This window comes from Drosophila erecta, unplaced genomic scaffold (assembly GCF_003286155.1).
Source record: "Drosophila erecta strain 14021-0224.00,06,07 unplaced genomic scaffold, DereRS2 tig00000092-arrow-pilon, whole genome shotgun sequence".
Taxonomy (NCBI): Eukaryota; Metazoa; Arthropoda; class Insecta; order Diptera; family Drosophilidae; genus Drosophila; species Drosophila erecta.
Window position 1 is genome coordinate 5,230,962 of NW_020825207.1, and position 25,177 is coordinate 5,256,138.

General features: G+C 42.3%; 9 protein-coding genes across 10 annotated transcripts; all 9 read left to right on the forward strand.

Annotated features, from left to right (window-relative positions):
* Positions 1 to 15: 15 nt before the first annotated feature.
* LOC6546814 lies at positions 16 to 4,256 on the forward strand. 2 transcript variants are annotated; one of them, XM_015156119.1, is made up of 3 exons: positions 16 to 677; positions 733 to 1,087; positions 1,141 to 4,256. In XM_015156119.1, the coding sequence occupies exons 2-3, from the start codon at positions 784 to 786 to the stop codon at positions 4,218 to 4,220; spliced, it is 3,384 nt and encodes a 1,127-aa protein (XP_015011605.1). In that variant the 5' UTR covers positions 16 to 677; positions 733 to 783; the 3' UTR covers positions 4,221 to 4,256. The 2 variants fall into 2 exon arrangements, with proteins under 2 accessions (XP_015011605.1, XP_026836478.1); XM_026980677.1 differs by having other exon boundaries at positions 22 to 677; positions 728 to 1,082.
* Positions 4,257 to 7,552: 3,296 nt separating this feature from the next.
* On the forward strand, positions 7,553 to 10,603 carry LOC6546813 (endocuticle structural glycoprotein ABD-4). The gene is made up of 3 exons (XM_001975887.3): positions 7,553 to 7,669; positions 8,882 to 9,009; positions 9,654 to 10,603. Exons 1-3 carry the CDS (start codon positions 7,661 to 7,663, stop codon positions 9,919 to 9,921), a joined length of 405 nt encoding a protein of 134 aa, XP_001975923.1. The 5' UTR covers positions 7,553 to 7,660; the 3' UTR covers positions 9,922 to 10,603.
* Positions 10,604 to 11,382: 779 nt separating this feature from the next.
* Positions 11,383 to 11,976, forward strand: LOC6546812 (endocuticle structural glycoprotein SgAbd-3). Its single transcript, XM_001975886.3, has 2 exons — positions 11,383 to 11,571; positions 11,630 to 11,976. The coding sequence occupies exons 1-2, from the start codon at positions 11,459 to 11,461 to the stop codon at positions 11,895 to 11,897; spliced, it is 381 nt and encodes a 126-aa protein (XP_001975922.1). The 5' UTR covers positions 11,383 to 11,458; the 3' UTR covers positions 11,898 to 11,976.
* A 1,269-nt stretch (positions 11,977 to 13,245) lies between these two features.
* On the forward strand, positions 13,246 to 13,975 carry LOC6546811 (cuticle protein CP14.6). The gene is made up of 2 exons (XM_001975885.3): positions 13,246 to 13,506; positions 13,580 to 13,975. Exons 1-2 carry the CDS (start codon positions 13,340 to 13,342, stop codon positions 13,815 to 13,817), a joined length of 405 nt encoding a protein of 134 aa, XP_001975921.1. The 5' UTR covers positions 13,246 to 13,339; the 3' UTR covers positions 13,818 to 13,975.
* A 385-nt stretch (positions 13,976 to 14,360) lies between these two features.
* Positions 14,361 to 15,145, forward strand: LOC6546810. The gene is made up of 3 exons (XM_001975884.3): positions 14,361 to 14,470; positions 14,532 to 14,855; positions 14,906 to 15,145. Exons 1-3 carry the CDS (start codon positions 14,387 to 14,389, stop codon positions 15,083 to 15,085), a joined length of 588 nt encoding a protein of 195 aa, XP_001975920.2. The 5' UTR covers positions 14,361 to 14,386; the 3' UTR covers positions 15,086 to 15,145.
* A 398-nt stretch (positions 15,146 to 15,543) lies between these two features.
* On the forward strand, positions 15,544 to 16,173 carry LOC6546809. The gene is made up of 3 exons (XM_001975883.2): positions 15,544 to 15,588; positions 15,655 to 15,969; positions 16,030 to 16,173. The coding sequence occupies exons 1-3, from the start codon at positions 15,544 to 15,546 to the stop codon at positions 16,171 to 16,173; spliced, it is 504 nt and encodes a 167-aa protein (XP_001975919.2).
* A 317-nt stretch (positions 16,174 to 16,490) lies between these two features.
* Positions 16,491 to 17,156, forward strand: LOC6546808. Its single transcript, XM_001975882.1, has 3 exons — positions 16,491 to 16,553; positions 16,620 to 16,937; positions 16,986 to 17,156. Exons 1-3 carry the CDS (start codon positions 16,491 to 16,493, stop codon positions 17,154 to 17,156), a joined length of 552 nt encoding a protein of 183 aa, XP_001975918.1.
* Positions 17,157 to 19,449: 2,293 nt separating this feature from the next.
* Positions 19,450 to 20,732, forward strand: LOC6546807 (endocuticle structural glycoprotein SgAbd-2). The gene is made up of 2 exons (XM_001975881.3): positions 19,450 to 19,581; positions 19,887 to 20,732. The coding sequence occupies exons 1-2, from the start codon at positions 19,570 to 19,572 to the stop codon at positions 20,439 to 20,441; spliced, it is 567 nt and encodes a 188-aa protein (XP_001975917.1). The 5' UTR covers positions 19,450 to 19,569; the 3' UTR covers positions 20,442 to 20,732.
* Positions 20,733 to 21,602: 870 nt separating this feature from the next.
* Positions 21,603 to 23,908, forward strand: LOC6546806. Its single transcript, XM_001975880.3, has 2 exons — positions 21,603 to 22,446; positions 22,825 to 23,908. The coding sequence occupies exons 1-2, from the start codon at positions 22,029 to 22,031 to the stop codon at positions 23,817 to 23,819; spliced, it is 1,413 nt and encodes a 470-aa protein (XP_001975916.1). The 5' UTR covers positions 21,603 to 22,028; the 3' UTR covers positions 23,820 to 23,908.
* Positions 23,909 to 25,177: the final 1,269 nt, after the last annotated feature.

Sequence of the window (25,177 nt, forward strand, 5' to 3'; positions counted from 1 at the left end):
GAATTACCGATGTATTGAGATTTCTATCAATTTTGTTAAAAATGACTTTATGTCTAAATATAAAAAAATACATGTGCTTGTATTACTATATTTGACGGTACAGATTGCAAAAGCGTATGAACTAAAAGAAGCGAATATTAAAGTGTATTGCAGTGAATATGTGCCCTACGGAAAGCGTACTAATATAGTCATAGCCATGGAGAGTCTTCCTGTTAAGTATAAAGTAACCATATGGCTCAGTACTCCCAGCTACCTATTGGCACTCTTTGAGTTGGGAGGTGTAGCTAAAGAAATGGGTCCCAGCTTCCGAAGCACCTCATCAATCAGCGAAGAGCTTTCATACTATGGAATCAAGTCGAAAATTGAACCCGATTATGAACAGGGATTCTTTGCCAATTTAAGCGCAACTTTTTGGTCGGTCAGCGATACGGTTCTAACGCTTCTTGGTCGAATAAAATTAAAGCAAATATCTGAGATCAAAATATCCATTCCCGTTGAAGTAAGTCTTCCCCCGCGTTGTTCTCCGCAATTGACAGTGCCTAAGTGCTCAGATCCCCAATCACCACGAAGAGTTCTGATCACTCGTGGCATTTTAATCAATGCCATATTTCTGGAATCCTGTAACCTACCAATAAAGGCTATATATCACTGGAGTCTAAGAGATTTTGTTGGGTTAAGTGAGTAGCTCAGTGTACCAAATCACCTTCTCTATCCATCCTTTCCACAGCACAGTTTGCCTCATATACCACAGATGGTCCTTTCATTAATATTCCGGCATTTACTATGCGGTTTCCCACTTCCTATGAACCCTGGCGAAATTTGTATCTTTTACAAGTCGAAGGAAAGGTGAATGGCTTGCATTTCGCGGCGCGATGTTACCTAAAATCGATTATGGGTAATGTCGAAGCCGTAATTCTTGGGGGTCAAAATAGACTGGCCCGACAGAGTGAAACGATTTGGATGAACGGCTCCCTGAGCTGCGATTTCTCTAAGAGGAGAGGAGACATCCAGTTCTCTAGTTACAATTGGAACTGTTTTTCTGTTGATGACATTCGTAATCCATTTTGCCAGCGGAACATATCGTCGGGTGAGATGCTTAATCAAGTGATAGATATGTGCATTATCATATTTTTCCTATAGTTGCGGTGTTTTCTATTCCAGCCAACTCTTTTAAAAGTGGCTGCAAATATATCTTCCGTTTGCAAGTCTCTAGAGATGGCAATCCCAATGTTTCGTCACGAAAAGTTCAAGGTATTACCGTCATAGATCATAAAATACTACAAGTAACGATAGAATGTGTAAGGAATTGCAGAAACGATTTCTTTACTCCCAGCGCAAAGATTCACCTAACATCAAGGTGCTCCAATTGCGGGGGTGAACTTGTCAGATACAAATGGTATATTGATGGTCAGCTGTTGGTCACTAGTCGAGATCTAAGAATGTACATACGCTCTGCATCAAAAGGAATCCGCATTAAGCTCATTGTTTTTTCAAAGTATGGGATCTATGGCCGGAAGGTAAAAAACCTGGTTAGAAATACGGGTCCCAGAGGCGGGTTGTGTTCGGTTTATCCAAGGCAAGGTTACGAGGCAATCACTCCATTTTATCCGTGCTGCCAAAACTTTGTGTCCCTGAATGGTCCCAAAGAGTATTGGTATTTTGCTGGGTCAGTTCTGCTGGGAAGTTGTGTGGACTGCAACTGCGAGGTATACTTACCTGTTACCAGCTCCATAAAGGTGCTCGTTTGTGATGTAGCTTGGGCATGTCGCACCACTTGGATTAAGGTTAAGATCAATCCCCTGAGAAGTATTCCCAACAATATCCATGGTCTGCTGGATAATGGACTAATTGATCGGTATTTGCAAACCATTCAATCTTCAGCATCGCACATAACTAAAGCGGAATCTGGAATAATTCTTACCAGGAATCTAACAAATATTCCTTTCCAGTCGCGGAGTTCACTCGCAAGGTTGGCTAACCTCACCTTAACTTTGTCACATCGGTTATATTTTGTCGGTCAGCAAAAGGAATCTCTACTTACGATGTTGGTCAAGATAATTAATGACAACTTTGAGCAAATAAACAAGAACGAAGAAGAAACCTTTATTATGCAAAAGCCATTTGATAACTTAAGACAAGCTTGCAGAGAGGTCTATGAAATAATAGAGAGGTTGTGCAAAATGTCTCCTCGTCCCCCATGGTCAGTTTACAGTCACTACTATCGGGCATTTTCAACTGGAAAATTGGATCAGTCCCTTGTTGAAAAATTGGTGGATGAGACCAAAAAACTTGGAAACGATGAAACAAATATTCCGTGGATTATTTGGCTGAACTCCACTTGGGAAATGGAGCGCCTATATCGTCATTTAAACTATCATCGCGGTATTCTATCCGATATGGGTGGCCAGAGGAAGGCATTGCCCAGCGAAGTTGCAATGGATGTTCAATGTTTCAATACTTTTCCCAAGAAAATCGTTCGAGTACTTACAAGTGATAAGATTCATATGGTATTTTTTGGGCAAGCAGTTTTGAAGGAAGTTCTGGGAACGGATGAGGGCAGAGTATGCCTCAAGCTGGTTTCTATCAAACTGAAACTGAACTGGTGGTACCCAATTTACAAGAAGCCCAGTACACTTGTACTTTCAGTTCGAATTTTTCAAAGAGAAGATAATTTCACGGTGCATATACCACTGAATCGGAGTCAAATTCACACGAAGACTTTTATAACCTATGACCCCGAATTGGCAACCGAGAACAGGAATAGTTCTCGATCAATCAGCAGCAGGGTCTCCCCAAGATCGATCCTCCTTTCCACGGCCGAGATAAAAAACTGCCTTAGAGAAGGCACTCTTCAAACTCATCAGGATATCCGTATGTACCGCTTGGTCCTAATGGAGCATACATTGCTGGCTGTTCATTTCACCACATCCACTCACAAACTTCAGGTGGTCCTTAGAACAAAGAAAAAGCCCTCCTTCCGCGAAATCTCCGACTCCAAGTGCACAATCCCTGCATTATCGACGAATACAACCCTTCTTCTGCGAAATAACTGCCGCAAAGCTGATCGAGCATATATTGCACTGAGAGTTTATGCTAATTCCTCCATAAGCCAGACCGACAATACACCCATAGAGAACGGACCGGCAAGATATGCTTTTGTTTTTCAGATTCGTAGCTGTGACACATGGTGGTATTCCTCCTCTGGTTTGGATAATCAGAAGTGGTCTCATTATGGGTGCTACCCCACGATGGATCTCAGCGTGGAGAAGGGTATTCGTTGCACCTGTACTATCCTGGGAACTTATACTAATTACTTGCACTATCTTCCTGGTGTGGAGCTTCCCGTTGGAGTTTTCAATGTAGCAAAGCTAAATGTTATAGTTATACTTTTCTATGTCACCATCTTTTCATTTATACTGCTATGGATTCTATGGTTATATGTATACCGAAATAGACTTCCAAGTAAGACTATTCTATTTCCTAAGTTCGAACTGGACGACGAATCAACGGGAGAGTTGCATAATGTTCTAATCTCCTTAAGGACCGGAGGTCGTATAAATGCTGGAACCACAGCTTCTGTGCACTTGTCTTTCCATGGCCAATCACAACCCGTCCGGCATATAACAATCATGCAGGATCCCGAACATATAATTCTGAAGTCTAATAGCACACTGTATATTTGGGTACGAACTCGAGATATCCGCATCCCAACTACGATTATGGTTTCCCACAACAACGCCGGACGATTTCCAAAATGGTTCCTTCGCCGCATCGAGTTGACCGACATCCAGACAGGTAAAACGCAGGTGTTTTTAGCCCGACAATGGGTGGAGAAAAGAACGCTACTGTTGTCTTCATCGCTGATCTATAGCCAAGGAGATGTACGAATGTTTGACCGTTGGAAGAATCGATTTATAATGAGCTTCGAGATGTTATGGATCAATTGGTCCTTGTGGCAACCTGTGACTGGCAGTTGGAGGGAGTCCGTCAAGTATCCACGTATGTCTCGAGCCAAAAGAATTTGCGAGTTCATCAGTAAACTGCTTATCAATTTCACCATATGCGTCGTTTTCTTTGGCGTTACAACATCCGAAAACTTGAATTTAAATCGATCTACGTTTTTGCAGTACAAGGATATTATAATACTTACCATGCTGTGCTCTTTTGTAAATCTTATGTTGCAAATTATGTTTGACTTGGTTAACTATAGATTCGGTTAAGATGGCTTTGTTAATAAAATCAATAATGTATTTTAGAATACACATGGGTCTAATTCTGCTTCATGGTAGTAAAACGAGATTTGTAGTAATTTCTTGGCACTAAGGTAAAGATAAGTGTTTAGCTTAATGTCAGAACATTGGCGTGACAAATTTGAATATGCTGAGGGAAGGGGTGTTCCTAAATACCCACTCCCGCATAATAAATGTCTTGGCCGCGATTTGCATTAATTAGCCATGAGCCGCAAACGACGACGCCCACGTGCTGCAGATCGATCCCTCTGCCATTTGAGATGGCTGTCAATTTGCATAAATCACATTAATGAACTGAGCCCAGCGAATCTCGAATGCCCAGACGGATTAGCTAAAGGCCATGTGGGTGACTCATTCATACCAACACCCAATGTGCTCCAGTTCCTGACCACGCGAACCAGTTAAGAGCACTGAAGCAGAGCAGATATGACGGCCATCCTTGACCATGAATGGGCCACTAAAACCAAAACCCTCTCCATAACTCCGTTACCACCAAAGTGCAGTAGCTGGGATCGCGACATGACCAGAACCACTGACATTTAACCGCAGCAACTGGTTCCCCACCGCATCCATTTGGGGGTTTCTGCTGCGGTGGGCAATTATTTATTTATGCCTGCATTGACATTAGCATTAGCCAGCGCAAAGTATGCCAGGCTGGACCGTAGATGTGGCCAATAGTTGGCCAAAAGGCGGCTCTAGCTTCTTACGCAACCACTTAATCAATGCGGACAACCGATTTACAGAGATGCCAACCCAAAGAATTGGCTGGTGGGGAGATGCCTCTTGGTTATTAACTTTTGATCTTGAGCCAAAAAGGATTTCGGGCTTAAAAAGATTTTAAAAGCTTTAAGTCAGTCTCCGTGTCACAAAAATATCTTGAACTTTGGCTAAAGATTAAAGACTCGACCTCAAATAGCAGCAAAAGGTGATTTGAATGCAATAAAAATGGTATAGAAATAACGAAAATTTTCCAAATTAATAATAAGCCCCCAAAAACTATTGTTTAGTAGTATTTGTGTTAATATTATTACAACTGCCATTAATTTTAATTTATATTTAAATTTCCACTTACATAGTTTGAGCAAGTAAGCTACACAAACAATTAAAATTAAATGTATCATTACATATTTAGGTGTGCTGCACTGAAATTCGCCTCGTTTAAGGTGTAGACAAAGGCTGGCACCTCGGATCGGCGCTACAGCGTAGACATCATGCCCGTCCCCCTGCTGGGTATCAGATTGCAGACAATACTCCAAACGTCTTTAAAACAAATTACGCTGTGTGCCGTAAAGAACGCGATGCGACCTTCAAATTGGACAGCGGGCGAGAACAGGTTGGGCAACCAGAATATGACCATATAGCCATATATCCATAGAGCCAACTGACATTTTGTGGCATCGGGTTCTCTGATCGCAGAAGCCATGCGTAACAATTCAAGGTTCCGCCGCCTAATAAGCCAGATGGGAAATGCTCGGTTGAGAACATAAATCTCATTGGACAGCCACTTAAGTGGAAATAAACACATTTAAAAGTGGTACATTAAATATTAAAATGAATGCACACAAATGTATTGCAAATTCATAATTATACATAATTATTGCAAACGGCAAACAAAAGGGTTAATCATAATAAGGCCATAAAATGGCCACAGACTTTGACTTCCACCTCGACGACTTCGACTTTAAGACGTAAGTTCGGCAATAGTTTGTACTCGAACTATATGGGTTTTTTTTCGATCTTTTCTTGGTTGCCAAAGACAAAAACAATACAATACAATACGGCCACAATCTTTGGGACAATCTTGTCACGAAATTCTGTCGCCGTCTGTGTCGCAGTTGCAGTTAGCGGATGGAGATGGAGATGGGGCCGGAGGATGGGGAGGATGGGGGTTTTGGGCCGGAGTTGCAGACAAAGTCTAAGAGTCTGGCCCCATCTGCTGGCCCAAAGCTATTCATTAGACGCGCCTACACTTTGGCAGCGACGGCAACAACTTGGCGTTTAGCAATTTCTGGCATTTTGACCCCGTGCACGGCTTCAGTTTGAGGTCTGCCCATGGGTTTGGATTTCGGTATGGGTATGGGTATGGGTACCGGTATGGGTAAAGGTTTGGGTTTGGTCTTGGGTACTGGATACTCGGCTTGTACTGGGTAATGCCGCTCGGTGGCTGCTTGACTTTGATTGCGATGGCCGATTAATGCAGCGCATTTAAATGCAACGGTTCACCCCCCAAAAATCAATGGGCCTGCCCCATTTCGAGTCAGGTGGCAACGCCGGCGGCCGAGATCGGTATCATCACCGCTATTATAACTATCATTTATGTGGGGCGTATCCATCGACCGTTCTTCTTTCGTCGCCGGCTGCTTACACTGAAGGAAATTCAACTAAGAAAATATTGCAATTTATTAACTATCTGGTGTGCATAAAGTCCTAGTAGTTCAGCAAGGTTTGTTTTCAAATCGTTTGAAAAACAGCTTAGTCAACTTTAGAAAGTAAATTCTTCGATACTTATATATCTTAAAAACAATCTAAGCAAAATCTAAGCAATCCTCAAGGAAATCAATTATTGATTCGGATTTGAAAACTAGCAACTAAATCATTAATTGTAAGTGTAATTTATTCACTCCACTTTTAATACGATACCATGAAATAAAAAGCAGATCTAATTACTCTTATCAAGTGGATCCCTATGTAAATAAATATATATTTTTAGCTAAATAGTGAAAACTGGTTTTTTACAAATATACTTATTTATACTTTTTACTATAAAACTCGATCATTAACTATTTAGATATTATAAGCGTTATTTACAACGATTTGTATCCCGGTGTGTCTATTTCCGCCGGCTGATGCAATTACCAAGCAATAGATTTAAATGGTGTAGACGCTCTGCAAAAACCTGAAGCAATTGCATAAATTACGTGTACTTAGTACCGAGTTCGTTCTTTATTTCCAGCCCAGAACAACTGGGCCTCCGCCTCAGTCGTCGCTTCTGCTGCTCTTTGGTAACAGCGACGTCGATTGCGACTGCGACTGCGACTTAGGCGTTGAATCTTTAGTTTAGTTTTTCTCCTCTCTTTGGCCAGCCACCTCGTCAACCACCAACCCACCCACCTATCTGTGCACCCGTACCCATCCCCCTACTAGCCAAGTTGCTTGTTGGTTTTGGCCGTACTCGTGTCGCAGCTTTGCATCTTGGCAATAGTGTATGTGTGTGTGTGTGCGACGCTTTGCCAACTGAAACTGAATTGTTTGCAGCCTCGCCAGTGCAATTTTCGTATAAATAGACTCACCTGCCGGCATTGGGCATCATTAAATAGAAACGTTCGTTCAATTAACAACTGCAGTGTGCTGAGGACCCAGACGAAAGGATACTTTTGCCGTTTGGATTATACTACTGAGTTTCAAACAAGATGAAGAACGTAAGTGGGTGCCAAAGGAGTCGAGTGATCAGAAGTGTTATGGAACATACATAGGGGAAAAGTGTCTAAAAGGATAGGATCGAGGAGCCGACATTAGGGATAGATTGTGCTCAATAATACAACCCCTTGTGAAACAGGTGAATAAGGCAGAGATGGTCATCATTGGTTAAAATGGAAGAAACTCCCAAAGACTAGTTGAATTTTGAGCTAATATATATATATTTTAGCGAACTTTTAACAAATCAGCTAAGCAAGTCTGCATCTAAGATTTACCCATAAAAAGTGTTGGGAAAGATCATTACTCGAACCCCAATTGTAGGGAATTCAAGTTTCATTTTCGCAAATAAGTTGAGTTCTACAAAAATGTGAGATATTAAATTCCGTGGCAACTAATCTCCACATCTTCCACCAATTGCCAAAAGACATATGACGAGACGTGCTCCGGCAGTAAAAACAATCGTAAATCAATCGCCTAAGGTGAGCTTTTGAAGCATTTATTAAGGTTCAGGAAAAAAAAAGCAAGGCCCTTTTGAAATGCTTTTTTGGCCAAATCATCAGCAATTACGAGGCTCGCCGGCTGTAAAGGCGGGTGCAAAAACATATAGCACATTGGCAACGGGTGCAGACATGTCTTGCCATTTGAATGGCCTAAAAGCCAAAGGCAATTAGCGGATTCAGATTCCGAGGCAGTCTGCTCGCCACGCAAAGGTCAGAGTCAGACCCACGGACCAACACCTGGCAGCTGTCCATCGGACTGAAAAGTTCAGACACGAAATTGGAATCGCAGACGGAAAACGAAAACGAAACCCATTCAGCTCGCTTCAGCGACAATTGCCCAAGAGTCGATGTGGGGAGAGCTCAAAGTGGCCAAAAAATAAGAAGTCAGCCCAAGCTAACTCCGATGAGACAGTGGAACACGCCCCACCATTTTCAAGCTCTTTTGTGTAAAAGTTAATTGAGTCAGTCGACATTAGGTGTGTGAGTGTGGAAATGTGGAAAATATTTAATTGGCATCTATTTGCCGACCTCAAAAGGTGTCTAAAAAGCCCGGTATGTGAGAACAGCAAATAAAATAGCGAAGATAGCTAAGGCAATAAATCTCGGCTCTCGGGGACGTTGCATAATAGCACTCATAGCATCGGGCACGATTTCAAGATGTTTATTAGCTCGGTTAACATTGCGGAACTCTCCATTTCGTTTTCCCTTCGACAGTTTGCTCTCTGTCTGCTGGCCATCGCCTTGATGAGCTGCTGCCAGGCTGCCCCCCAAAAAGCGGAGGAGCCCATCGCCATCATCAGCCAGGAGTCCAACATAGAGCCAGACGGATCCTACAACTACGCGTAAGTAATCCGAAAAGTTGAGACATCATTAAGATCGTTAAGATATATAACAAGCCTTTATATAATACGTGTTAATGAGCTATTTGCACGTTAATTGAACTTCAACCTTTAATTATCTCAAGCCTCTGAAACTCTTTATAGTTGAAAACCGGGCTTGAACAATCTTAGTAATATAGCAATTAAGATCTGTCCGTTGCTAGAAACCAACATTTTGAAGCATACTTCGGGGAATAAACTCATAAATTTTTGTTTATGAGAAACCCCTAAAAGTGGCTTACAAATTTAAGATGATCCATCTGTGATTGTGGCTAAACTAAATCTTTTAGTAATCCCCCAACACCACTTTCCCTTAACCCGTTAGCAAAACCAGCTATTGGTTTCCATTAAAATCAGAAAAAATATGCTAATAAAGCTAACGAATTATGGATTAGTGAGCCATATTTAAATAGAGGTCTGCGCAGAAATGCTAAAAGTTGAACAACTGATTGAATTTTAATTTGATTTGCTTGGCGCCAGTCAAATGATGCATAAAAACAAGCTGACTTTTTGTTTATATTATATATCGCAAGAATTCAAGGAGAATTCGGTTAGACCCTTCGATGTTAAATATATTTTATATATTTTTTTTCAATCGGTACTTGCAGCTACGAGACGGCCAATGGAATCAAAGCTGAGGAGACAGGAACCCTGAAGAAGGCCACCTCGCCGGACTCCAGTGACGTGATCATCGCCAGGGGATCGGTGTCGTACACCTCGCCCGAGGGCAACCTGATCACCCTGAACTACTCCGCAGATGACGAGAACGGTTTCCAGCCGCAGGGCGATCATCTGCCCACTCCGCCACCAATCCCACCAGCGATCCAGAAGGCTCTGGACTACCTGCTCAGCCTGCCCCCGGCAAAGCGTCGTTAGGAGATGTAATCCCCCTAGATGTTGACCAACGATTCTGACCAACCTCGATTACGATGTGTATATGCTGTTGCTGCAAGTTGATTGCTGCCAATCCCCCAATTCCCCAATCCTGATCCCTAGACAATCACACATAAGACACCAGCCAAGGGCTGCCACCTCCTCCTCCTCCTACTTCTTTTCCCGCTTAGGAGGTCAAAGGTCGGCCAAATCCACTGACTGAAGAACACACACTCAAATGGATGTGAGGGACAACACCACACGAGAACCACACAACAACACGATGAAACTGATAGCCCAGTCTGATTTCTTGCTTTCTTCCACGAACTGTACTCTATGCGAATTTCTTCAGATCTTTTAGTCGCCGGAACTCTGCCATTTTCGGACTCATGTGATATCGTCGATTTATCAATGAAATCAACAAAGAAAATGTAAAAAAAAAATACACGCAAACAAGAAATTACCTAAATAATGTACAGGAATATTATCAACAGCGAACTCTGTGTAAATAGTCTGTAAATTAGAAACATTTACACGTAGTCTTAGCCAAGATGTCGATGAGGACCCAGCGAGAAGTCACCTCGTTGCGTCGAGAATTATACAAACTCTTGTGAAGAACTATGATGATATTCTTTAGCCTTAGCTGCAAATAAAGAATTAAAGATTCTTTCGAAAAGTAAACAAATCAGATGTTTTAACTATGTGGACATGCCCGAATCGGGAAACCAAACGGCCTCTAATAATCCTTAATAGTCTAAGTCGCAATAGCTAGCACCTGGTTTCAGAACAGCTTTGACATCTAAAACATCCCACTCCCACTGACACTGATAGTCTCGCGGATTGGAGCTTCCGTCGTGCTCATAAATCTAGATTCACAATTCACCAAATAGCAGCGATGACAAACACTGAAAGGAATTAATGCATTCACAGAACTGGTTGACCAGATGCACACACATTGAGAATATAGTTTAAATAGGACTTTAGATCGTAAGGCTATTCATAGACTCTGCCCAAAAATAACTGCTCGTTTTATTCTCCTATACTGTTTTGCACTTCAAGGCGAGATTTAGATGTGATAGACTCATCTTATGCAAAGTGGCCAGACGCAGGCTGGCAAAAATGTGGTCAAGTTGGTTAGGAATCGCCGAGAACCAGAATAGGTCTGATGTCGATGACGAGTGCCCACAGAAGGCGGCACGACATTACTATTATTTATTTTTATATTTATTTGGAAAACAATGTGGGGGCAGGCCGAAATCGTCGAAACGTCGGAAACGTCGTCTGCACCAAATTTCACACCCATTTTCGAAAGGCCAGCGACGAACGGAGCGGTGCAAAACAAGTTCAATATTATTTATTGGTCACATTTTAATTTAATGTTAAATATTTTAGTACAGAAATTCTAGCATGGCTTCAAGAGTTCGCTAATTCCGTTGCCTATAAAAGAGGCTTTGTTTACCGCTGGGATCACCAGTCGAAACGAGACACCAGTTTGGATTGCATTGCAGTGATATTGATAGAGCCGAATAGAGATCCCGCCATGAAATACCTAATGTTGATTGCCCTGTTTGTGGTCGCTGCTTCGGCGACGGACAACGATGACCCGATTTCCCAGGAATCCAATGTGGAGTACAATGGCAAATACCATTATCAGTGAGTTCATTGTCTGATTGAAGCCCTATTCCGACTAATTCACAACTTATTAACCCAGTTATGAGCTCAAAGACGGCTCAAAGGCCACTCAGGATGGTGTTTTGAAGTCCGTGAATGCAGATCACAACGGGGAGTCGGTCAATGGAAGGTACTCATACGTATCCGACGACGGAAAGACCTATGTTGTGTCCTATACGGCGGACGAGAACGGATACCGGGCGGTGGGTGACCACCTGCCCACGCCTCCACCCACGCCGGAGTCCGTTCTGAAGGCTCTGGAGTACATCCGCCTGCATCCGTACAAGACTCCCGAGAAGAACCAATAATCATTCAGCTAGAACTAAACCAGAATGTGATTGGAACCAAAAAAACTGAGAATAATATTCAAAGTTATCTGAAAACAAATACTTAAAACATTGGGTAACCGGAAACAAAAGAGTTCAAATACATTTCGACGATAATGAAAGAGTTATTCAGGGATGGAGCTTGGCAGAGATCGACACTTTGAAGAGCCACTGCGTCATGTGTGCCAAAATGTGTGTTAAATTTGCCTTACTTAGCAGTTTTTGGCTTGCTGGCCATCTTGCTAAACAATTACTAATTGAAAGCTAAATTGTTAAATAAGCAAGTGAAGCCCAAGCAGAGTGGCAAAAATCTCAAGGCCGCAACCGAAATCAGTTTAAGTGAGATTCAGATTGAGAGTGAGATTCAGCGCCATTAGAACTCCGACCAGACAAAATCAATGGGTATTATGCAAGCCCTACAGAAACTGAAAGTGTGATTCGGAATTGTTTAACTCGTTTTAATTTACAATAATATGTTAATTCTAAAGCCAAACAAATGAAGAACGTTAGTGATTCCGGTAAAAGGTTGGAGAACATTTCTCTTACCCCGAAATTAATTAGATATGTATCAAAGAAGAATTGAAATTTGTGTCGCTTTGCTCTTTTGTTTTTGGGTTTTTTTTTCAAACGAAGTTCATTGACCATTCCGTTCCCGCAGGTTTCTAGGCTCTATGACACAATTGTGGTTAATATTCGCAGCATACTCGTATAGCCACATATGGGTATATGTAAGTTCGCAGTGTTATCAATTCGATTTATGGCCAACAATACTCTACATTTTTTATGGCCTGTTTGTCTCCAGCGGCGTTCACCGTTAGCTTTTCGGCCGGCAAATATTTCCCTAATTGAAACGTGATCGGATTGCAAAATCAGGAACTCGATATGACTTATGGAAAAATTTGACAAATTGTGGTAGAATGTTCAGGTATGCCAACGCTCCTTCAACTCAAATCCTTAACGGAATCCGGAGGAACTGGCTGTGGACTCAGCGGAACTAACCGAGGTGAGTCGACTCCCAGAAGAATTATATTCTGCTCAGACAAATCACGTAGCCTGTCCCCCTGTCCAGATCTGGCGATATGTGGCGCGGGGTGGAGGGCAGTAAACTGTCACCTGTTGACATCGTCGCTCCATCTTCATCTCTTTTGGCGGTGCGATCTGATGTTTACTCATCGCGGGGCAATAAAACCGAAACCAAAATCCCAAAAAAGCAAAAAAGCAAAGAAAAGAAGCCACAGCGCCCGCTCGTAATTTCTGCGAGTACTTCGAAGCTTATCTAGTGCGCCCATCGTAATGGCAATCGTAAGCAGCCGAAGCCACGGACCAGAGTATAAAAAGCCCGGCTCTCGATTGGGCAGTCAACAGTCGCTCGCTGGATACCGCCCACACTTATCACTCCGCGACAGGATATACACCCCCTCAATATGTACAAGTTGGTCTTCCTCGTCTGCTCCGCCATGCTGCTCAGCTATGTCCTGGCCAGGCCCCAGGATCAGCGGGCCGCAGGGGTCAGTCCCACGTCGACGACCACAGCTGCCACCATTGTGAAGCAGGATAATGTGAACAACGCCGACGGCAGCTTCAACAGCAGGTGAGCTACAAAGATGATATACAGATGGGTAGTCAGGTCAGGGTGTAACTCCGATCTCTTCCAAACCATATAGCTACGAGACCTCGAACGGAATACGCGTGGAGAACATTGGCTATCTGAAAAAGATCATCGTTCCCAAGACCGAGACCTCCGATGGCCAGGTGATCGACGAGCACGAGGAACTCGTGCTGGTTCAGACCGGATCCTACAGCTACAGCGATCCCGATGGCAACCTCATCACCCTGCGCTACGTGGCCGATGAGAATGGATTCCAGCCGGAGGGTGACCATCTGCCGGTGGCCCCTCAATAGTTTTACACACATATGTCCATAGAGTCCCTGTAATATTTCGCTTGAAAGTATTATGCACTGCCTGAATGCCATACGAAATTGAAATGCCTACATTCCGTAGTTAGTCTTAAGCAAACACACACCGAAATAAATATTGGAAACGATAATGAAAACGACAACTGAACTGAACTTACTTCTCAGCCTCGCGTGGCCTATAACATTACATTACCAAATTGCCCTTCACGCTTGTGGTTAACACTGATGATCCCAAAGTGGAGATCAGATGGGTTGGGATGGTGATGCTGGTGGTCATGAGCCAACTGCCGGATTTGTTTACACTGATGGCGCAGCGATGGTAAAAGCCCCCAGATCCGAATGACATTGATGCCGATATGGATACGGCTAGGAATTGGGTATCAAGTGTTTTTGCCCAACGTAATGGGGCGTACCAGAATTCCCTACAACGCAAGTCGTTTAATTACTTAATAATGCGTATTATTAAACTGTCATTAGATGTGGATTATGCCACTTGATCAGCGGGTCATATGGGCCGATCGTGGGATCAGTTGATCGACCATTGACACACTGGAATGTTGCCAATAATCTGGTGGCTCGGAATTATAGTATGCAGTTTACTGCGTATACAACTTACAGATACGGCCAAGTTAATTCCAGTGGGTTGCTTAATCAATATGAACTAAGAATATCTCAATATATAGCATTTCTTCGCAACAGCACATGGGCTACTATATAGAAATGAAGCAAATGGATTGCGTGGGCAATCCCAACTATTTCGCCGACATGTACTGCAGGATCATACCTCCTAAAAACCGGACCATGGAGGCATCTTTGAATGTAATGCAACCGATGAGTGCCTTCAGTGGTTCACTTCGAGTGTCTATACCCAATGCCAAAAAGGTCATGACCCAGATATTTGACATCACCTTCGATGGGTGCAAGGTTCTACGGGAACGCAAGCGCAAGATCATTATCGATCTTTTGGTCAACACTTTGGCCAAGAACGGTAGTGGAAAGCTTTGGAGATGTCCTATTTCAAAGGTATTTAATTTTTTTAACACCATGTCGTCATTTGAAACCTATCCTTGCAGGGTAAATTTGAATCGAGAAACATTTCGGTTACCGATCTACCGCCAATGCTAACCGAATCGGAGTTTTTGGTGAACTTGGACTTCTTTATACCCAAGGTTGCCACTGTCATGAATGTCACCTTGCATGGACATCTTTATGAAGTTGCAAAGGAAAGACACAGGCGGAAGAAATATTTGTAACTTCTGTTGTACACTGTATTCAAATAAATATATATAATTCAAAAAGAAGAAACAAATTTATATAGTTTTTCGAAGTATAAACATATAACTTTTTTGGAATTTTCCGCTCATTTTATTTACATTTTACAATTTAACAGCTTTGTTACACGGCTTTGGATTTTATTTGCTGCATACTTCGTGGCAGTAAGTTTTTAACAATGATTGCGCAAGAAAATATTTGGCCTTAAATTAAGCTTATAGTATATACTTTTTCATTTAGTTAACCATAAACATAGCAAAGTCAATCTTTAAAATTAATTGTTTCGGTCAATTGGAAGTTTAAATTATCCAGATAGCCTATTATGTTTTGCACTTGTAATTGCTCCAATTTCAATATAATATCTATCAGTAAACGGCACCATTTAGTTTGCCACCGACTGTCGACAGTGATGTTCTACCTAGGGCTGAGATACTTACGGATGATTTTGATACTCATCCAGGTGTTCCATTATAACGAAGCCAAGGTTAAGCACATTTATTACCAAATAAATGTAGTATTAAAATAAGTAAACAAACCACAGCATTTTAAGAGGCGTTTACGATGGGATTGCTTCGACTGTCAGATGGGACCTCAGTACACTGATCGGATGACATGCCAAATTGGAGGCACACGGCGTACCCTGTTGAATGTGGAGTTAAAATTGTTGACGGAACTCGATCAAATTAAGGTTTACATCAAGATATCAACGAGATTCAAGTCATCAACTTCGTATCGGAAATTCTTCGACATTACCTTCGATGGGTGTCGTGTTATTTCCGATATGGATCATGGAACCATGGCATCGAACGTGTTTAATGCAGTCGTCAAGTCAAGCAATCAACCACGAAAGTGTCCGATCAAAGAGGTTATATACTTGATTTTGTATTTTATTTGAAGTTCTAATGTTCTAATGTTAACATTACAGGGTTCCATTTACTATCATAATATAAGTGTCGAAGACGCCTTACCTATGTTTGTGCCTTCCGCCCAGTTGTTTATTCAACTTGATTTTTACTCCCGCCGTCAGTTGTACTTGAACGTAAGCCTGAGAGGAGAAATTATTGAGTAACAAATATATTGACACAAAATTTGTTCCGTTTAAATGATTTATAAATACCTGAAAAATAAGTATATATTAAATATTTATATTATATATAGACCACTTAAACGAACATTCAGCGTCCGTAAACGAAGACATTAACGCTTAAATTTAGAACTATGAGCTTGATTGCGATACAAAAACCCACTTAAAATGTAATCACGAAAAATAGCAATTATTGGTGTATAATATTGAAAACCATTATCCGCGAATATTTTCACTTATTGTCCGTGGCTGGGCATTTAAAACAGACAGTAGTAATTGATCAGAGCTGCAATTACAACATCATGGCTCAATTTCAATTGATGGTTCTGCTCATTTTCTTGGCTAGCCAAAGCGAATCAGCCAAGGTTTTTAAATGGTTATAATATTCAGATTACATCTTCTGATTAACTATTATTTAGACATCTACAAAGGCCCACCTAAAGCTGATATGGAAAACTTTCAAATGCTTCTCTAATACGGATTACATTTCCGAACACAAGTGCATCATTGTAGAGCCTGAAAAGTCCCTGATCACCGCTGAGCTGCAATACATCAAGGATGTTCCCAAATATAATGCCACTTTTAAGCTGTTCATGCCTCGTAAGCCTTCCCGCAGTTTTCAGAAAGTAATTGATGTGAATGTGGACGTATGCCAGTTTGCCAAAGGAATTCATGGTCACAGATTCATGACAATTGTCGTTAAAGCCTTCGGAAAGCAGGGATCTCAGCTGAAGTGTCCGCATCCCAAGGTAATTCTGACGTTTAATAATAAAAGCCTTTCTAATACGGTTTTCCAGGGTTTTTACGTGTACCCAAACATCAATATTGCCGAAAATTTACCAGCCTTCTTGCCAGAGACCGATTTTAAAATCGAAATGAACTTTCTGACATCCGAATCGCACATCATCAATACCAGTCTTACCGGAGTCCTGATTGATCCCATCAAAAGGAAAGCAAAGGCTACATAACTAACTAAAGTGAATAAAATTTGGGTTTTCAGCGGCTTTAATCAAGATAGAATGAGTCTTTACGGCAATTTGTACCGCTTAAGAATTAAACAAGTGCTTTATGGCCAGGCCACTTGTCAACCCAGCGGTACGTGATCTTTATGTCAAGCTAAGTTCCGCTGACGATTACCTCAAAATCGCCAGTAGAGCATTATTTACGAGTCAAGCTCAAGATTGGCCGCATCGACAAGGCATTTCATTTCACAACCGACACGGCAGCAGCCTGAATATTTATGGCCAGCAACGTGGTTCTGTTAGCCAAGTTGGCTTTCTGCGATAAAGCCAAATCCGAACGGAATGGAGCGGAACCCAAATGTCAAATGTTGTTCATAAGAACAGCAGCAGCATCAGTCGCATCGGCGCAGCTCGACAAATGCTAAGAATGTAAGGGTGAAATCGTTTGACATTTGCAGATGCTGCAATTTCCCCGTGCCGGCAGCAACAGGTCAGTGTGTGAGTGGGCCACAGTTGGTAGTGGGGATGGTTCGCCTGCTCGGTGGACCTGCGCGTCTGTGGTGGTGCACTCGAAAGCTAACCTTGCCCAGCTTTCGTTTTTTATTTTCATTTTCGCCCGTGCGTGGAACTGCAACTCCAAGAGTTGCACAACCTGCAATGAATCACCAGCCAGAGCAGCAACATCACCACACAAGGCAGCAACATTGCGAACCGGGGGATTGGCGGGCGTTTGACTTGCAGTCGTGGGTGCGGAAGACGAAGAGTTGGCCAAAGCACGATGGCCCAGAGGGAGGAGAAGTCGTTTGTCGCAATAGGCGTTGGAGGCGTTTGGCAGCATTTCGGGTTTTATTGCCGGCACTTCGTCGGTTGTTGCACTCGCTGGATATTGTCCCTTGCCAGTTGAACCTCCTCTATGATCGATTTTGTCTTTTTTTTTACAACAACTGATGTTTGTTTATTTGTTCTCTTTGGCCGAAAACGCGCTGGAGATTAACCCAATTGTTTGGCAACTAATTAACATTTGCCAAGACACGGGCCCGCTTTGAACTCAATTATCGTCTTGCCTCATCTGCCAGGCACTTTGGCTGTTACAACAATTCGCGCTTCGCTGGTGTTGGTATTGGATCCGGCAAACTGCCGCAATTACAAGAATGCGAATCCGAATCTGAGTCCGAGTGCGAATCTGAAAATGAATCCGAAGCCGAAGCCGTGAGGGAGCAGCATCTTGGATGCACTTCAAATGCACTTCAGTCGCGTGAGAGAGGGAGAGAGCCGACTGTCGCTTTTGGCCAAGTCAACAACGAAAGCAAAGCAAAAAAAAAAACTCGTTCTGGCTTGTTTCTAAATAACGGCATTGCGAAGATGAACGACCGGACGCGCTGGCGGGGGACGGACATTTCGCAGACATTTGAGCCGGGCCTACGAGCGGGCCAAATACGAACAGCGACAATAAGCCGGGCTAAGGTGGGTGCCGGTAATAGAGGGGCTCAAAAAGTCATTACATATGTAATATATAAGATATCTATTTTTAGTATAAAATGTTTCAAAAACATTTCATAAGTATTTTTTGTGTTAAAACAAAAGACTTAGGAAACGAACTTGGTGATTCATTAAAATATCCTAAGATTAGGGACTCTCAGTCAAGAACAGAAATGATCAATATTTAATATTGATATTGTTTTACGATAAATAATAATGTGCGCAATTATTATCATTTTTTTAGAAAATTATACAGGACTTAGGAAACGATCCTTAAGAGGTAAGGACCAAATTTGGCGGCCGTAACAAATACAACAAAAAACAAGTAATCAAATGTTACAAAAAGGTAATACAAAGTATAAAACTTCAACATTTATTGTAGAAGAAAACTTCTGAAATAATACCATTATCTTATATTTTATCATAGTTCTGGAATTCCTTCTAAATTCATACTGACTCAGCCTCTGAAACAGCCTCAAACGAGAGCGACAGTGAATTGTTTTTTTTTTTTACGATTTTAGCATTTAAGCGTCGACGAGCCTACAAACAACAATTACCGATCGGTCGGATCAGACAGCTAAAAAAAAGTAAGAGCTTCTATGGCGAATTCCACTTCCACTCCCATCGCCATCTTCACCTGCAACTGCATCTCCAGCTGCAACTCCATCTCCATTAGAAACTCCATCTCTATCAGAAATAGCAAATGCACGCTCTCTCATGGAGGCTCATCTGTGTGGGTATGGACACGAGTGCAACAGGAGGATCGGATCGGGTCGGAGCAGAGCGAATCGCCTATATAAGACACAAATAGGGCCGCGCTTGGCACAGTGTCTAACGGAGCTGCTTTCACTAGCCAGTGCGATCAGTGCCAGCCAAACGGGCGACAAAGCGGGCCAAATCAGTGGAATACAGTGGATAAGCGGCAGAGACTCCTTGCGAAATGAAAGTGCTCGTAAGTGGTTAACATAACAAATAATTCAAGCCCTGTGGATTTTCAAATTCGGTCAAGTGATTCCAGAATATTTATTATTCTTTTTTATTTATTTCATAATTATGAAATATAATAGTTACATCATATCAAAAGGATGTTAAGAAAATTCCTTTCGAAGTCTTTAATGAAACTTTTTAACTTTGTGATTGTTTTGTTTGAAAGTATGTTATGTTAAATTGTGCTTAATAATATATTAGGGAATGGATTTTGTTGTAATTAAATTATATACATGTGATTGTAAGCTTCAGCTGAACTTATCCTTTCAGATACTTCTCGTGCTGTTGGCAATTTCCTGCCAAGGACAACACCACCATCAGCACCAAAATGTGAACAACATACCACGCGATGACAAACCAGATCACCATCGCCATGAAGATCTCAGAGAGACCAGCACCTGGATACCCATAATCAAGTACAATAAGGAGCAGAGTGACGATGGAAGCTACAAGACAGAATACGAGACGGGCAATAGCATCATTCATGAGGAAACCGGTTTCCTCAAGGACTTCGACACTAATCCAAATGGAGTGTTGGTTCAGCATGGCCAGTACTCCTACCAATCCCCGGAGGGAACTCTCGTGAATGTGCAGTACACGGCCGACGAGAATGGATTCAGGGCCACTGGCGATCACATTCCTACTCCGCCGGCCATTCCCGAGGAGATACAGAAGGGATTGGACCAGATCTACGCCGGCATTAAGCTGCAGCAGGAGCGTCTGGAGCAGAGGGCTAAGACAGATCCAGACTTTGCGAGGAAACTGGAAGAACGACGAGTGGCCAACCAGAATGGGCAGTACATCGGCCTGCTGGAGAACCAATAGAACCAATAGCTCCGTCCATTCCATTCCCCCACCGAACCGATGATCCTGGAAACGTGACTCCTTCGCATTCTATACCAACAACAACAAGACTGTGATTTCACTCTGCAAGCTCTTCCAAATCGCATTACCACTCTGAATGATATTCGTTTAATAACTCTTCAATTTCCCATTAAGTACCATAAAACCAACAGACAGGGGCGCTCAATCAATTTAATAATATTTTATTAACGAGTGTGAAAGTTTCGCTGCTTTGAAACAATAAAAGAAAACTAACGTTTCCATTATGCCGAACCGACTTGATGATGGATTTACCATATTTTCTAGCATTATTTTTCCCGTTTTACAGCTGACCATATCCACGATGTTCAGACAAACGTGACAAAGCGTTTATGGGTCCTCATTATTTTCTCGAAGTGTTTCCCCATTTACTGTGCATCTTTCGTTGCTTTATTGTTTACTTCGCAGATCGAATTACGTTAGTTTGTTGATCCCATTCCATGCAGGTTGGGTTTTCAATTTTCCATATTTTTACATCGCCGCCATGGAAATTTTCTTTCGAGAGGAGTCTCTCGACTGGTTGCCAGTTACATAATTACGACAGATTTTCCAGTGCCATTCGACTTGTTTTCGGGGGCAGGGCGTGCATGTGGGAAGGCTGAGGAAGCCAGTTGAAGTGGTCCACGAATGGGTTACTGGCGTAGCTCCGATTCCCGCCGCGAAACCTCTTCGTTCTGCCAATTATAAACGTAGGCTACCTTTACCGTTTGGCATTTTGAAAAGAGTAGCCCTTAGCTACGCAAATATAGAAACCAAAAACCACTGTCATCAGGTTGAAAGAACAGACAACCAAATAACCTTTTGGGCCACAAAACGGCAAACGATTTGGCCACCTATTTGCATAAAACGTAAACACACTGACTACACTATGCGGTTGTTTCTAGCTGAAGATAAATCAAATCCGCTGCATTTTCACCACCGCCGTAGAAACAGACCCCAAAAGCGGGGCCCCGAAGAATGTTTATTCGCCATTAAGTTTCAACGCTCTTGCGCATAATTAAAACGAAAAAAACCATATAATAACGAAGCCGAACAAAGGAAAATTTCTATGGCCCGTGATTAGAAAGAATCTTTCTTGTGGGCTTGCGCGGCGCTGGAATTGATTTGGCCAACTCAGTTGCCGTTTAGAAGCCGTCGCGTGCAGATCGCAAATAGCCAGCAAAAGAGATACCTTCCCTACAATATCTATAAGAAAGCTGAAGATCGAATTCGCAAGAGCGTTAAACCGAAAACTGGTAGCGGTAGTACCAATATTTGTTTGTGGGGAGTAAAAAGAAATGGGGAAGTGAAGTGGTTGATCGTGAAGTGAAGATGTGAAGAGCTATAGATGTGAATATTTCATAGACATCGGAGCTCCGTCAAAGAAAAAGCAGCAGAAACCAAAAATCAAACAATAGATTGTTTTTGTCGCTGCTGAAAACGAGAATGAATCAATAAACCTATAAAAACTAACTGTAAACTTGAAAAGTGGCACAGCATCTGCAAAAAAAAAGTAAATCAACAAAACAGATAGACGTTTTCAATTTAAATATGATTAGTCATTGGAAAGGGTGTCTACTGTGGTTGCTGATAGCCCTCAGTGGCTGCCAGCTAATTGCCCCCCAGCAGCTGCAGGGTCCTCCTCGTCCCAGGGGGCGTATACGTATTGCGGATATGCAAAATCCCGCCTCAGTCGGCGGGGCACCTGTTCCGGCCTTGGGAAACTGGCCAAATGTGCCGGCTGAAGGTCCCATCAGCTCCACTGTGCACACCCACATTCCACTGTGGCGCGAGGAGAGCTCCCCCCTGCCGGCCACGCTCAGTCAGGAGGCGGTGGTGTACGGCAACTGGAAGCCAGAGCATCCGGAGAAGCCCGAGAAGGTGGACACGAAAAACGAGTCGGATCCGCAGCCCAGGGAGCGGGTCTACGGACGCTTGGAAGCCATGCTCATGGGATTGCCGGCAGATGGTAATATTTCAGCTATAAATATGAATTTCCTGTTAATATTATTATCATTTAAAGCATGCAAACACTCGTGCAAGAAGTTAATAAAACTATAAAGCCTTAGATATACTATATTATAAATTTTGTAAAAATAGATTGAAATTCACATTATTTGAAAATTACGTGCCTTTGAAGTCTGCTTGGTAGTTTATTTAAAAGCTTAATAACATTTTCAATTTACTGAATTATTAAAATATATATTGTTATGATAATGACATATTGAATGATATTAATGATATTTAAGGCTAGACATTTTTTTAATAAGATCTTCATGTTGTGTTAAATTTAGTCTCTGTTGCTCTGAAATTCTTTGCTTATATCTAAAATACTTATATCCCCCAGCTATTGATGCCAAGCCCTCAAGTTCCAGCGAAGAGCAACCCGCTCCTATTCCGCCTGGTAGATATCAGAATCCTGCCTATTCCCGACCAGTCAGCCGTGAAAGTTCGGCAGAGAAATATGGTCGCCGACGCATCAGTACTCAGCAGGCGCCACAACAATTCGAGTTGGCCAAGGTTAACGATTCGGAACCAATATTGAAGGCAATTTCTAAGCAGTTCAACGAGACCGTGGAGACGACGACTACGGACAATCGAAGTAATTCCAAGAATTCCGCGAACGATAACTGGTTGCCCCTGCCGTATCCCTATCCCTACGATACCACAATGCCTGCTCCACCTGCAACGAGCTCTATGGTTCCAGGATTTATGCAATCCTCGGTGGTGCATCCACCGGCCCCCACACAGGCCACTCGCTCAACTGCGGGTCTACTGAATTGGCCCACTGATTTCATCGACAGCACCTCCCTTACGGCGAGCACCGAAAAGATAGATGGGAACCTGCAGGGGAGCATTGACCGGCGCGATGAGAGCGTCTCTGATCCGGCGGACGAGTACAAGTACTTCGAGGACTCTCTGAACTCCGCCCAGATGCACAGCGAACTGAGTGTTCCAGAGACCATGCCGCTGAACATTACCCGGGTGGGCATCCCGTACGAAGATCGAAATGCCTCTGAGGAGCCGACCATATGTGTGCCTCTCACCGTCTCGGAAACTTCGCTTTCCTCCGACAGCATTGTGCCCCAGGTGGTGGAGGTCGAAAGGGTTTACTGCTTTCCCCTTCCGAAGGTGGAGATACGTCCTGGTCATGCCCGTCCGCAGGTGGAACAGGTGACGAGGGAGCAGGAGATACCAGAAGCAGAAATGGATATGCAGCCAACGGAACCGACTATACCGAGTGATTCCGGCACCGCATCCGGATCCCCGCGTAGATCCCTTGACTCACTCGCGGTGCTCCTCGTCATAGCTTGCAGCTTTTGGCCACAAATTAGTATTTAGATTTAGTATCACTTGACCTTAACACAACTCAGGGGCTATTCGCTAATTACACTTATTTAAAAATTAAACCTAAGCCTACACATAAAATTCAAGAAAAGGTGTTATTGTATTTTGGGTGAAATTAGACGAGTCACGTACTCGTCTTTGTTATGTAGTAACAACATTCTTCAAATGTTTCGACGTTTATACGGAAACGGTTAGATTAACTCGGTGGCTCTACTGTTCACATATATCAATGAATTTAGAATAACTTTTTATTCAACGAGTAAAGAGTATAATTTAAGCGTAAAGTTAATGTGCATTAAAATATTACGATTAGTCGATTACTTGAAGTCGTAAACAAAAACTGATAACGACCTGCACATCCTTATCTGTATGGATTTTATGATTAGCAATTTCATTCACAAAAAAACACTGTTAGTTATAAAATGGAGTAACACTTTAGTGTTGGAGTTTGATAAGAAACTCATTGCGCGATGCCTTTCGTTAAGTTTTTCCATTGGCATTGCTCGGCAGTATCTCAGTAAACTGGACCCCCCAGAGTATAGCTGGTGTAATGGACGTTTATGAGGCTAAGGAGGCTATGGCCTCTGGCTTGGCATCAGAACCACCTGTCGAGACAGAAATATATATGGACGGCAGTACTGCAACGTTGATCTTACACCTTTTCACCATTGCACAAAATACTCTGGGGTGAAGGTAAGGTGTTGGTAACGATGCGAGTGACGGCCACAGCTGTATTGAATCAAAAGTCTATAAGGACGGTCATTCAGACCAGGCAACTGGGTGTAAAGATAACCATTTCACTGCTGGCCACCCTGGAAAAAAGTATGTATGTTTGTTTGTTTTATGCAGGTTATGCAGGTTTAACTACATAATTGTGTATTTAATTCCGAACTCATATGGCGTTATTGAAGGGGTTACCTTTAGCACTGGGTACAGCCCTGGGCAAGCCAGTAGTTTCCGATGAGCACATAATTGCCACATAATTGCTACTCTAATTGAATCTAATCGAATGCTCATCGTGCTTACTACTCTAATCAGTCAAGCAGACAGAATAGTTCGAAGCAATCTAAAACTTATCTTATTAATTACTATCAATATTAATTGATTATATAATTAATACTAATACTTATTGATTAATATTGGGAGTGCAGATTTATGTAACTAATAGTTTATTAGAAGCATCTTAAATTACTACAGCAAACAAAAACGCTTTAACTCAAGGCTATTTAATGTACTACATATATGAGATAAAAACATAATTATTCAACTTCAATATGCTGTTCATATTAGGCAAATTGTTATCTTAGTCATGCTTCATACCCAAAAAATCAATAGTTTTATCCCAACATATT

Coding starts and splice junctions, on each gene's coding strand:
- LOC6546814 (XM_015156119.1), top strand. CDS start 784: ATGCGGTTTCCCACTTCCTATGAACCCTGGCGAAATTTGTATCTTTTA. Junction 1,088..1,140: donor CCAGCGGAACATATCGTCGG/GTGAGATGCTTA, acceptor TTTTTCCTATAG/TTGCGGTGTTTTCTATTCCA.
- LOC6546813 (XM_001975887.3), top strand. Junction 9,010..9,653: donor GACGGATCCTACAACTACGC/GTAAGTAATCCG, acceptor CGGTACTTGCAG/CTACGAGACGGCCAATGGAA.
- LOC6546812 (XM_001975886.3), top strand. CDS start 11,459: ATGAAATACCTAATGTTGATTGCCCTGTTTGTGGTCGCTGCTTCGGCG. Junction 11,572..11,629: donor AATGGCAAATACCATTATCA/GTGAGTTCATTG, acceptor TTATTAACCCAG/TTATGAGCTCAAAGACGGCT.
- LOC6546811 (XM_001975885.3), top strand. CDS start 13,340: ATGTACAAGTTGGTCTTCCTCGTCTGCTCCGCCATGCTGCTCAGCTAT. Junction 13,507..13,579: donor GACGGCAGCTTCAACAGCAG/GTGAGCTACAAA, acceptor CAAACCATATAG/CTACGAGACCTCGAACGGAA.
- LOC6546810 (XM_001975884.3), top strand. CDS start 14,387: ATGTTGCCAATAATCTGGTGGCTCGGAATTATAGTATGCAGTTTACTG. Junction 14,471..14,531: donor ATACGGCCAAGTTAATTCCA/GTGGGTTGCTTA, acceptor TCTTCGCAACAG/CACATGGGCTACTATATAGA. Junction 14,856..14,905: donor GGAGATGTCCTATTTCAAAG/GTATTTAATTTT, acceptor CTATCCTTGCAG/GGTAAATTTGAATCGAGAAA.
- LOC6546809 (XM_001975883.2), top strand. CDS start 15,544: ATGATTTTGATACTCATCCAGGTGTTCCATTATAACGAAGCCAAG. Junction 15,589..15,654: donor TCCATTATAACGAAGCCAAG/GTTAAGCACATT, acceptor CAGCATTTTAAG/AGGCGTTTACGATGGGATTG. Junction 15,970..16,029: donor GAAAGTGTCCGATCAAAGAG/GTTATATACTTG, acceptor TTAACATTACAG/GGTTCCATTTACTATCATAA.
- LOC6546808 (XM_001975882.1), top strand. CDS start 16,491: ATGGCTCAATTTCAATTGATGGTTCTGCTCATTTTCTTGGCTAGCCAA. Junction 16,554..16,619: donor GCCAAAGCGAATCAGCCAAG/GTTTTTAAATGG, acceptor ACATCTACAAAG/GCCCACCTAAAGCTGATATG. Junction 16,938..16,985: donor TGAAGTGTCCGCATCCCAAG/GTAATTCTGACG, acceptor ACGGTTTTCCAG/GGTTTTTACGTGTACCCAAA.
- LOC6546806 (XM_001975880.3), top strand. CDS start 22,029: ATGATTAGTCATTGGAAAGGGTGTCTACTGTGGTTGCTGATAGCCCTC. Junction 22,447..22,824: donor CATGGGATTGCCGGCAGATG/GTAATATTTCAG, acceptor TATATCCCCCAG/CTATTGATGCCAAGCCCTCA.